Genomic DNA, 12,556 nt, shown 5'->3' with positions numbered 1-12,556 from the left:
TTAAATCGAGCTCAATAAATACTTGATTTGGTAAATAACTCAACGAATTTTTAGTGAGTCAAACTAACAACATTATATTTGTTGAGGAGACATACTAGACCAAATGATACTTATACATTTTTCAATTCAAAACTAAATAATTTCATTTATGCTTATAACTTAAAGAGATTATCGCATGCTCTGTTTTGAAAAAGTATAAAAGACGCTGGAAAAGTTTATACCGGGTAAATTTACCTACGTTATTCATGATAGCATAGCGAGCTCATGCTCATCGACAAGATTCTTCTTAATTCAAGTAATTAACTTTTGGAAAGGAGAAAGGTAGTGGTGCGATTAGTCTTTTTCAACGAGGACGGGCTGCAATAATCATTTTTCTTAACTTGTATTTGCCATCTTAATTAGCTCGATCAAGACAAAAATATTTGCCACTCTTAAGCATCCACATAATCAGAGAGACCTTTCTTTGTCCTTTGTATAGAGTCGTTAAACCTTGTGGTGTTTAGCTTGTAATAATCCAGCGCTGGAATCCAAACCCACCACATAAATGACACCAAACCCTTGCAGCAAATTAAATTATGATTACTAATACGCACCCCGCATCTTTATGAACACAAACAAAAAGAAAAACGAGTTTGTTTTACATTTATGATTTTATGTTGTTTTAAGACATGTTTTATTTATGGTGAATCAAAACTTATTTCATAATTTATCATACTATTTTCATGTTCGAGTGATTCTAGTTTAAATCAATCAATGGAACAGAGAAGAGACCAAAAGATGTTTGTCTTCGAAATGATTTTTAGGGAAAAAAAAGGCGAAAACATCAAATGATGTTTTTTTTCGAACTAGTACATTTTAGGAAAATTTTAAAACAAACATCAAAACAATGTTTTAATTAAGGATGAAATGAATATGAGATAAAAAGGGGAAGATGCTTATACTTTGTGTCGATGAGTTGGAAAGAATGGGGAGGGTGATGGAAGAAGGATTCCTATCACATGCAAGGATTAAAGAAAAAAAAGGCAAAGAAACAAAGCAATCATCTCTCCCAAGTGTCATGGATTCCAAATCTAATCACCTTTCCTTAAAACTAATCTCATTTATATAAGTATCCAACGTGCTAAACCCCCCGTATGCTTTAAAAAAACTCTGTTGACTTAGGGCAAAAAGTATAATTAAATGTTTAATTAAGCATAGTTTAGCATTGGCCTATAAAGCTTGGAACTTTACTTTATAAGATGCATTAATTAATTACACTCGAGTACTTGTATGTAAAAAGAAAGTTCACTTCTCAGTTAACTCTTTGTCACATTGTGGGATTTATTATGTGACAAATCATATGAACAAACAAAGTTCCAAATGTTCTAGATTTCGAACAAATAATCCACTCTCATTATTGTTTTTAAAACGTACGAATTACGCAAAAGATTCGACTGTGAATAAAAATCTTGTGTCGGACATTCGAATTACTGAATTAATCAACGTAGATTGCCTGATATTATTGAAGTAAATTATCTAAACACGCATCGAGTGATTGAGGTATGCGGAAAATGACAAAGGCTTCTGAATTACTTGTGCGATTTTGAATATAATTTCAAGGTATGTATGGTGGGATTGAAAGCAAAATATGGTAGAGTATTCCTTGGATGAGAAAAAATGTGGAATTAATTATTTAGAAGTATGCAAGTATAAATGGTATGATTGAGTACGTTCAATAATTTGGTGATGGAAGGAATTGGGGCATATGGGGGGGGTGGGTAGGGGTAGGGCAAATGAGCTCTCTGTGATTTGCACTGATATCTGAGACCCCTTAATTTGTCTTGTTTAGTCTTGTTGGTATCTATTCCTTTCTTTACTGTTACACTGAAAACCAGAACGAAGAAAAATCATAAACAAATTGACACTATTTTCAAATATAGATATCAAGTTAGAGTCTTGCTCAGCCATCGTGGCCCCATTCGTATTCATCATTTCATTCCCTAACAAGTCTCTCAGTGCATAGTGAAGAACAGAGAGATTCGTCTGTTTTCTCTAACCCTCTCCTTCATCGAACTTTCATCTTTCTCCTTTTCTTCTTTCTTTTCTTGATAAATAGTTTCTGAAAAAATGCACACGTGAATTTTCAATGAGTGTGGGAGAGACAGAGAGCGACTCGTATTGTTTAGTGGGTAATGTCATGAAACTGGAAAAGTTACCTGTGTAACAAGATAAAAAAAACTCCAGCAGTACTCAAATTTGGATCAATCAAAGTAGAATATTTCACTTTGGTATTAAGTTTTTAGCCGGTTCTTATCATCATATTCCATTTTTTGCTGTCTCTGTTTCTGTAAAAGCCGATGAAGTTTTTGTATGTGGTTACTGTGGTTACCCCAGAGACAGTGAAATAGTTAACGGAAAACTGAGTAAATTACCAGAGAGAGTAGTGCAGTAGTGGTGGCAATTTGACCCAATATATATATATATATATATATATATATATATATATATATATATATATATATATATATATATATATATATACACACACACGCGCAGAGACAAATATACCTCATACTCTCATAGATTCACTTATATAAGCAGGGACTGGAGTCACTGAACCAGTTTTTTTAACTTGTTTCTAAGAAGTGCCACAAATTATACTATTGCTTGTCTATGCCAGCCAATATGTAGTCCTTTCTAATCTAACCAATTTGATCGATCAACAATGCATGCATAGTACATATGCACTATCATCAAAATTCGAATTCGTTTTGTGATCATCTAGACATCAATAATATCAGGCCAATTTCTCGTACATATCCCACATGTTAGACCCAACAAATTAATAAATTATTCTTTTAAATAGTATAACACTATGATTTATCATGCAGACATGCTCACATTATTCTACGTTATTTTATAATAAACATATTTATGTTTTATAAGATTTATCCGTGATCTGAATAGTCATTACATATTAATCCGCTGTGACTACGCACAAGACAAGATGTCATGAGTAAAACTCAAAACTAGCATGCGATATAGAACTATTCTTTAGTACTAGGGGACGCTCAATTATTTCTAAATTTTGTTTATTCTACGACTTAAACGAGCATAACAACAGGCAACATAACTCTCTAAACTTCCTCTCTGCCCTTCACACTAGGGCTTGGAATGTGACATGGGGCTTGGAGGCATAGACCATCTGCGCTTGCAACTGCTTTCTTCTCTTTGGGTTTATTTTTGGAGCCATAAGGCCGGCCCCTCTTTTTCTTGGCTTCATCACTGGACTCCCCAACCTGCTGAGGCACCAACGCGCCACTCCCATCCTCCACAAGGCCAAAATCTTTAGCCGTGAGCTTTACTCCCGACACCTTCACCCTCTTCGAAGAGTTGGGTGCCTTATCCTTCAATAACATCACCTTTAGTTTCTTTGGCGACACCACAACAGCTTATGATATGCCTTCTTCAAAGTAATTGAAGGAGTCTTAGGTTGTGACTCAACAATCACAATAGCCGGAGAAGACTCCCCCTCTTCACAGCGCCAAATGATAGACTTTCTCAATTTCGGTTTGGGAATAAAGAGGTTCCGAGCAATTGAAGGCATAAGGAAAACATCCACACCCTTGAAACGAAACATACCATCTGGGAAACCAATTTGATGCATCTTAGGCAGAGAAGGTGCGACACTAGAACTCGATGCCATAGCCGAACCAAGGTAAGGGCCTCCAGACTTAAAGCAATGACCCCCATTCATGATAGATGAGATCACAATGCTTACAAACACCATGAAGATGTTCAAAATCAAACTCAATTTCTTCAATGACTCATGAAGTAATCCTCAAAGTCTTTTTCTTGAAGAAAGGTTTGTTAAGGCCCCGAAAAACCCTAACCCTAGCCTTTTGATGATAGGTATACAAATCATCATCCATGCGCACATACGACCCTGCAACAAAGATAACGTTCTTGATGTACCTCTCTTTCTCCAACGCATGTGGGATACCCTACAACCTCACTCATAAATACAACTTGTTCTTCTGAATAGACGACGGAGATGTAGTCCATCATACTCTTCCACGAGTATAGGAGCATGACGATAATACCGTGGTCCTCCCCAAAAGACTGTATTGCGATCCTTCGCCATATCAAAATGGAAAACAAACAGCGAAGGTCCACGCTTTTGAACCCTAAAACCCGACAAAACTTTAAAACCCGACGAAACACACTTTGAAACTTCTTAACATCCACTAGATCGGTGGTCAACGTTTTGGCCAAAAGAAAGGTGTTGGTTTTCGATCAGGTGGATCCTTTGAAAGATCCGTGGAGGAAACATCGATAACATCACCACTAGCAAGAGCCTTGGATTGTGCAAAGCTAGCAGTGACATCTTCCAGACTTGTCATGGTGAATGATGGGAGGCAATGGATTTGTGAGAGGAGGCAGGATAGTAAAAATAGGTTAAATAAGGGTAAAGATCGCAAAATCGTAATGGGGGCGGCTACTAGGGTTTCTTTCATAGTAGTATAGTCGTAGGTTAAGAGAGAAAGTAATGTTGAGTTTGTCGTGTCACATTTACTATATATCATTCCGCCTAAAAGTTTAGTATTGTTCACATTCATTTACTGTTCCTTTTATTTGTGTTTATGCCACTGGGTCAGGCGGGCTGTTGGGCTTTCGGGTCAGATCATATGGCTGCATGTGTGATGGTTTATTTGGGTGTCATCTGTTTAATTGAAAGACACGAGAATATATAATCATTTGCAATCTCATTATTAAAAATTCGATCAGTACTATAATTAACGTGTTATTGGACTTCTGGACTATTTACGCAAGCTAGCGCAACGCGCTGCCCCTACACTAGTTATTATACGTTCAGTCACAACTCTCCATGTTTAATTTTATCTGCTTCTATGTGTGGGCTGCAAACAACTATTTGTTGTATATAAGCTAAGATGACTGATCTTAAAGAAAACCGAACCACGTGTTGCTAGATATCTAAATCGTTTGTTGGATAATTTCTTCCATACACAATGTACAAGTATACGGTGCAATCTTAATCATCTATATGTTAGAATTATCATGCATATGTATTAAAAGTTAAAATTTTAATGATCCATATTGTGTTGCTTATTTAGTCTTTACGGGGCCTCTACTTAGATTGAGGTATATACATTAATCAGTCTCTAATTTAGTTTTAGTTTTAGAAAGATAGCCAACGTTCATGTGTTTATACTTCAAGGTTTTTCATATAGGACATCAACCCATTTAACATTTCAATAGGTAAAGTTCGGTAGTGTAGAGCTTTCCTATCAGGTAATTCATCCTATGTTCTCTTTTAACCTTTATTCTGTGGTCGAAGTCAATGTAAAGTTGTTGCCGTTTGAAATTGAACCTTACATTTGAAGGGATATGAAATTTTCTACTTTTAGGCGTGCAACCAACAAACATGAATTTGGTGCCGAAGTATTAAACTACGTTACTCGATGGTTCCGACCTTATGCTTTACCTAAGCCTCTTCCATATATCAATGATTAATCTCATGTTTCATGTCATCTCCCCTCTTTTCTTTGTCCACAGAGGAAAGAGATCCTATAGATATAAAGGCTTTCAAATGAAGTTAGAGGCTTAAAGAAGCCCAACGAATTGGATCACTGGCCCAATAAAAGCTCAAGCATGACTATAATTGTTCAATCAATAGAAGTAAACAAATGAGAAGTATATGACGAACTATGGAGAAGGTAGAAGTACGATTTCTCGCTCGCATCTATTGCAGAGAAATATATGAGGAACTTGTTCATTGTTTGGAATTCTAACGCATAGAGTATGCTGCCACACTTCACAAATGTCACAGCACACCATTCTCTCCCCATCGTCATCTTTGGCACCACACGGACAGTCCACAATGCAATTACCCGACCCGCTTTCAAATATGGGTCCTTCTAGCTCCTTAACAAATCCATGTTCCCCACCTTCCATACTACGGTTACTACCCTTGTTGCTTCCTTGAAGCACAATCTTACCACCCACATCAACCAGGCCAAAAATCATATCTGTTTCCTTTGCATCGTTACTCAAATTTGCAATTGTTTCAACGGCGAAGTTTTTCAATCCCCAGTAGATCTCTTTGAAGTTGCTTTCCACTTCGAGCTTGAGATCGTTGATGGTAGCATTGTTTTTCAGTGTCACACACTCGTATGGCGGCAATGATAGTTCGTTGCTGTGAATCATCTTGTTAGGATCGAGCACTTGTATACTGTTTCTTATCATTACGGTACAGTAGATATTTGATTTTCCTTCAGGTCCTAATTCAAGTTTTGCATGAGGTAACTCGCCGCAGTAATCTTTGACAAGGTACTTGGAATTAAGAATTATCCTAACAGCCACTGGAATTGCTGAGAAGATCCCTGTAGTAGTACTGGTGTTTAGCTTTTGGTCTTTGAGGATGTACTTGTACAAATAGAACATGTCCTTCATTAGCTGGAACCTCGAAATCTTGTGCCATCCCTTCACTTTGGAGTTGGTAATGACATTACCATCTTGGTTAGGGGACACATTAGAAAGGTCATCTAAGCAATACTCGAGAACTTTGGTCACCGGGTTCAAGCTGCGTCGAACCAAGTAATTCCCCACAATTTGGTTGCCCAACGACTTCAACACAAAGTCTAGCAAGCCTGTGTCACCTATATAAGCACGGGCAGCATCCCTTACTTCCTGCCTAGACACCCATCTGAAATGAGCCCTCTTCAAGGCTTCCACAATCACCCGAGACGCCATTTCAACCCTTTTAGGAGACCATCTGCAAGATGTTTCCACCAGCATTCCCGGGTTATAGGAATCAATGCACGAGTTTTGATCATCTGTAGGTAGCCGAGACTTGAGCTCTAGCATGAAATGGAATAGGTCACCGAGAGTCACCAACGAATGATCAGACAATGTATGATACCTTGAGAAGATGAGGGAAATATCATGGCCTATTTGGCTGCAAGTAATGCCAGCAAGATGGTGCATGAGCAAGCACAAGGGCATGCCTTGTAATGCTTCAATGGCGCTTTGATACATTTGTTGAGTGACACAAAATGTTCCACGGCCAAATTTATAACCCCAACGACCAAACCAGGGCTCACTGTATGCTACTCCATGGGTGAGCCTCAGCTCCATGCCTCTCTTCTGTGATACGTCATTTAAACTCACTTTCCTACCAAAACATAGCAGCCCACAATTTCACATGCATTATTAGACATCGGTAAGTTGTTTGGTTAAGTCTTACGAAACTCTAAAACAAAGGAAATCTGATATGTATAATAGTCTAATCAAAATCTGTAAGATCTAGTATTCTAGTATATATATATGTGCATATGTGTGTGCGTGCGCGTTTTTCTTCAGCAAAACACATCAATCATAACGCGTGCAGTAGCTATATATGGCTAGTAATTATCATCTTTCTTCTGTCAATATATCAATCAATTGGTCGAACGTAGGTAAATGCTAATCGATCTATTGTTACCTTGCACGTAATCCTGTGCACAATCGATCCCAAAACTCAAGTATCTGGTATCCAGGCAAGTCCGAGCCCATTTCCGCCCCATTGACACAAAGCAAATGCCCGAAGCCGTTAGAGTGGAATACACCATGCATGATATGCCCCTCTAATTCCACTAAACTCAATGACTTACCCGCCGGAATACCAACGTTGTTGTTGATGTTATTGCCTCCAGAAGCTTTAGAGTTGATCAAACAAGCCGCCGTCATCATCGTGTCCGTTGAAGGCAACACAAAGTGGTACTTCTTATTGCAAACCATGTGCTGCCCCCAGCCTGAGCTATATATAACACAAAATCATGATCAAGTTCAACACGCACGTACAAAATATCAATATATCAGTATCATAACAGTTATGATAGAACTGCTAGCTATAGATATAGTCGATAGGACTTTACCGACGTATTGGCATTGCTTGCAGTGGCGGTGGATTGAGGCCTCAAAGGGCTCTTCAACGACGAAAAGAACGAGATGCACAGGAGCATTGCGATGAAGCTGTAGCTGGAAAGACCAGCTCTTCATCATTCCAGAAGAATCATTGCATAGGGTACTCTCCGGATGCCCATATTCAAGAAGCGCTTTCACGTTTTCTCTAAACGACGAGCCAATGAACCCAACCGGGTACCCGTTCTCTCCAAAAGTCTTGAACCTGAAAACCCTCTCGCCTCTCTTCCTCTTCTTGCTCCCACTCAGGTCCAGATTATGCGACGACATCGAAACCGAGCAAGAATGGAGAGAAAGAAAGGTAGATTGCGCAGTTATATATACAACAAGAAGAAGCTAGGAGATCAGCATGTATGCATGTATAATTATTTACTAGGGCAAAATGCATGTTTACACAAGGCTTAGATATAGCCCCGGATTGCCACGCTAATCGTGCCTGGAAATAAAAGGGAAGCACCCGAAAGAGACTCTTCTTCAGCATATAGCTCACAAGCTCAGTGCTGTTTTTCAAAATAGAGTGGATCGATATATAGGCTAGGGTTCCAATTCTATCGCGGCCACAGATGGGATAAAAGGAGGTTTGGAGTAAGTAAACTAAAGCAAGTAGCATGAGCATGCATTCCATAATAAGTGTTTCACCACTGGTGAATGACTTGTGCTCCGCCAATTTCTTTGGTCGATCAGCTTCTGGGATTATTATGTTAATTTGCTCATTTGACTCTTAATTAACTTAATTAGGGATCAAGGTCGACGACGCAAAATTTGCTTGGCCAACTACCCCTTAAGATATATAGTAAATATTCTTCTTAATTTAATGGAAGCTGCTTCTTCCCATGCTTCAGAGAACACTATTTACTTTTCTTAATTTGTATAGCCCAATATAAATTTTCAAAAACAGAATTTCATCCCTTTTCAATGCATGAGAGAACTTGCCTTCCTAATTTTTTTTGTGTGGTGAAAATTTCTTCATTTCTAATAGCTTGAAAATTTCTTCATTTTATTTTACATCACCAATTGCTTGCGTATAATGAGTCACTGATCAAGCGGTTAGAAACACAAAATGACATTTCGTTAGATTCAAACCTAAACCAAAGCCTAATCTGGACCTGGGCTAAATTAACACCCGTTTCTATTTGAGGTTCGTCTGAGGTACTAGGCCCAAAAAAGTCTCGAGTTCTTCCCTCTCTCTCATTTTGCGATTGAACACCTGAACATTTCTTCTAAATTAGTGAGTTAACCTGGAAATAATACCAAAATATGTCCAGACAGCTAAATAGAGTGTGTTACTCATATTCTTTTTTATTTTAGGTTTCAATGTACTCTTCTAGACCACAATATGTTCTTCGAAATTTTTTTGTAAGTTTATTCAGTCGTCCAATGAAAAAGAATCTCATATACCCCCATTTGATGTGAATTGATAAAGTTTAGGTCAAAGAAGGGATATGAACTGGCCTATATATCCTTAAATTGGCAGTGTTTGGCAATTTGGCATAAACAATTTTCCAATATTATTCGGCACGTAACACCGCACCTGCTTGATAATTTGTAATGGTTTCTCATATATATGGCAACTTCACTACTATGTATAGAAAAAGTTATAACATCGATCATTATGCGTGAGATAAAAAAGAGGATACTAGTGTTTTGACATATTTTAGTGAGTTGAAACGTATGAGCATCTTTATATATATGTATAGACCATTTTGATGAAATGGCTTTTTTTCTCAACATCAGGCCTTTGATTAGATATTTGTCAACATTCCATTACTAAATCAATCTATATTAGGAATCATATATATGATGTATTAATCTAAAAAATGGCTGAACACATGGAAGTGACGGCTTTCAAAATCTCAAATATTTTTAAACCACGGAAGAGTTGCTTGAGTATTTTAATTATTGACTCAGAAGTTATTGGACTGCCCCCAATTCCAAAGCTCATGTTTGCTTCGTTTTCGTGAATGAAGTGCAGTTTAATCAAACAAGTTTCTTTCTAAGAAAATATCTCAAACTTATATTAGGTCAAACAGAAAAAGAGGTGGATTGTTCAAAGAAAAAGAAAGAAAAAATAGAGGATGATAAGAAATGGGCTTTGTTGTCACATGGCATATATGAGGTTGGAGTGGAACATAGGATATATCACTTTGACCCAAAGAAAACAAATAACATAAGATATATCCACCAGAGGGAGCCCTCTATATTTTCATTTCTTCCATTATTTTTAAAGTGACAGCTATAAGTTTGATAGGTACCCCATTAACCCATTTTTAGGTTTTCTCTCTCTTTCCTCTCAGCTCCTCTCTCCTCTCTCCCTATCTCTCTTAAGTTTTCTCTCTCTTTCTCTCTCACAGGTTTCTCTCTCCTCTCTCCTCTCTCCTCTCTCTCCAGAAGGGCAAAACCCTAAAGAGCCGTTTACACCCACCCAAGTAAGTTTTCTCTCTCCTCTCTCTTCCTCTGACTCTATCTCTCTCTCTCTTTCTCTTTCTCTTTCTCTTTCCAAAATGTTTGAATATATGGGTCCTCTGTGTACTACTATTAACCTGCCATTTACATTCCTTTGCATATGTGTATATATAATTGAAGCTCCCAATTTGTCATGATCTTTGTGGTTTGCTCGGATCTCAGATCCCCCATTTCTCTGATTCACAAAGACCCCAATTTCTACAGTTTGCTTTGACATTGAATTACATTAGATCTAGATTGGGTCCTCTTTGGAAATGTGGGATATGGACACAGGTTTTGGATCCAGGAGCTCCCCAGATTTAATCGAATTGGTTAAGAATTAGATTTGCATGCTCATTTCTATTTGGGGCTGTTTTGGATTTGATGCTTGATCTCTAATTTAATTGAAATCGATGGAGGTTTAGATGTCACTGTAGTTCAAATCTGTGATTGAATCAGGCTGGTGCTGTGTAAATGTCTAGTCTAGTTTCTGTTGTTTGTCGATTTTCGATGGCTTTTGGGGGTTATGCAATGGTAAATTATGTTGTGATAATTGAGGTTGTGTTGATATGGTGTCGTTTTTCTGCTCAATTTGTAGCTCCCCATGGATGATGATTCATTGAACATGCCCAATTGGGGGTACTACGAGGCCTCGTTTAAAGGCCATCTTGGCCTGCAGCTCATGACAAGCATGGGTGAGCGTGACACGAAACCTTTTATACCCGGCCGCGATCCCTCGGTCATGGTTAGCGCCAACGGTTATCATCCGCGGGATTGTGTTGTACAAGATGCTCCTGTTCCTATGAGCAACTATATGAGGGAGAGCTGGATTAACCAGCGCGATAAGTTCCTCACTATGATGCCGGCCAATCCTAATTATGGTGTTATTCCGGAAACTTCAGCCGCCCAGCATTCCATGCAAATGTTACAGCCACCCCCTGAAGTATCGAGGGATGAGAGGCTGAATAGAATGGAAGAGCCAGTTGTCCATAAGGAAGTTGGCCCTTCAAAGAAAAGGCAGAATGGTGGTGTGCCGAAAGCCCCAAAGGTGAAGAAGCCGAGGAAGCCAAAGGATAATAGCAACCCGGCTGTTCCGCGTGTGAAGCCCGCAAAAAAGAGTTTGGATGTTGTCATAAATGGGATTACCATGGACATTTCTGGCATCCCAATTCCAGTTTGCTCATGTACTGGAGCACCCCAACAGTGTTATCGGTGGGGGTGTGGCGGTTGGCAATCCGCTTGTTGCACTACAAATGTATCTATGTATCCTTTGCCAATGAGTACTAAACGACGGGGTGCTAGGATAGCTGGAAGAAAAATGAGTCAAGGGGCTTTTAAAAAGGTATTGGAGAAGCTTGCAGCTGAAGGTTATAACTTTGCTAATCCAATTGATTTGAGGACTCATTGGGCAAGACATGGTACGAACAAGTTCGTCACTATCAGGTAGAGTTGCCCTGGCTAGTACCATTAGTGGAGATTGAATTGCATTTGTTATGTTCCACCTGTATATATTTCTGTGGCATTTTGCAGAGATCTATCAGTTAATTGTAGTCCTTGAATTTCTGTTGTGACTGTATACTTGCCCTTAATTTCGAATTGTTACTTTTATGTTGTAATTTCGGCTATGTTTTAAGGGCCGATTTTTCTGGCCCCAGGATTATGCAGATGAGTTGTTATTTATTGAATTGTTGTTGCATGGTCTCCAATCTCTCAATATTTGCTGTTGGATGCTCCTCCTTTATGGATTCATCTTTCTTACTGCTATGCACTTCATTCATTTTTTCATTGTGCTGATTGCTTACATCTTCATTGTTAGCATGTCATTAGTTCTGTTGTGGCCAAACGTACTATGCGTAATTTTGATATTGCATCCGTGATGATCACCTCCTCATCTCTTACCTTTGTGTTTCGATTTTTGAGTAATATTTGAATTCTGGCTAAGTTCCATCAGGAGATGGGTCGCTCTCTTTCAAGGAAGTACTAGCACAATCTGAAGCATTTGATGTGAAATTGATGCTTATTTGTTTTTGATAGTTGATTCTTCCCTTCCAGTTAATTAAAGGGGACCTTCCCTTGGGAGAGGGTTGCGATATAGGGATTGGAAAATACAGTTGTCTCTCTTGGCCTCTTACGGGCAATCGAAAGGATCAGA

The 12,556-nt window shown here is 38.5% G+C and overlaps 2 protein-coding genes across 2 annotated transcripts; one reads left to right on the top strand and one right to left on the bottom strand.

Annotated features, from left to right (window-relative positions):
- Positions 1-5,706: 5,706 nt before the first annotated feature.
- LOC126789983 (PHD finger protein MALE STERILITY 1) lies at positions 5,707-8,232 on the bottom strand. The gene is made up of 3 exons (XM_050516103.1): positions 7,917-8,232; positions 7,484-7,793; positions 5,707-7,174 (listed from the first exon to the last, which is right to left on the bottom strand). Exons 1-3 carry the CDS (start codon positions 8,230-8,232, stop codon positions 5,707-5,709), a joined length of 2,094 nt encoding a protein of 697 aa, XP_050372060.1.
- Positions 8,233-10,269: 2,037 nt separating this feature from the next.
- LOC126789985 (protein BASIC PENTACYSTEINE2-like) lies at positions 10,270-12,105 on the top strand. The gene is made up of 2 exons (XM_050516106.1): positions 10,270-10,388; positions 11,003-12,105. Exon 2 carries the CDS (start codon positions 11,009-11,011, stop codon positions 11,849-11,851), a length of 843 nt encoding a protein of 280 aa, XP_050372063.1. The 5' UTR covers positions 10,270-10,388; positions 11,003-11,008; the 3' UTR covers positions 11,852-12,105.
- Positions 12,106-12,556: the final 451 nt, after the last annotated feature.

This window comes from Argentina anserina, chromosome 4, assembly GCF_933775445.1.
Source record: "Argentina anserina chromosome 4, drPotAnse1.1, whole genome shotgun sequence".
In the NCBI taxonomy this organism is placed as follows: Eukaryota; Viridiplantae; Streptophyta; class Magnoliopsida; order Rosales; family Rosaceae; genus Argentina; species Argentina anserina.
This window is presented reverse-complemented; position numbering and strand designations above follow the sequence as displayed.

Bases quoted from the DNA above. Each gene is read 5' to 3' on its own strand.
- LOC126789983 (XM_050516103.1), bottom strand. From the start codon at position 8,232: ATGTCGTCGCATAATCTGGACCTGAGTGGGAGCAAGAAGAGGAAGAGA. The intron at 7,794-7,916 runs GTAAAGTCCTAT...TATATAGCTCAG, and splicing joins CAAGCAATGCCAATACGTCG to GCTGGGGGCAGCACATGGTT. The intron at 7,175-7,483 runs GTAACAATAGAT...ATGTTTTGGTAG, and splicing joins TGCACAGGATTACGTGCAAG to GAAAGTGAGTTTAAATGACG.
- LOC126789985 (XM_050516106.1), top strand. From the start codon at position 11,009: ATGGATGATGATTCATTGAACATGCCCAATTGGGGGTACTACGAGGCC.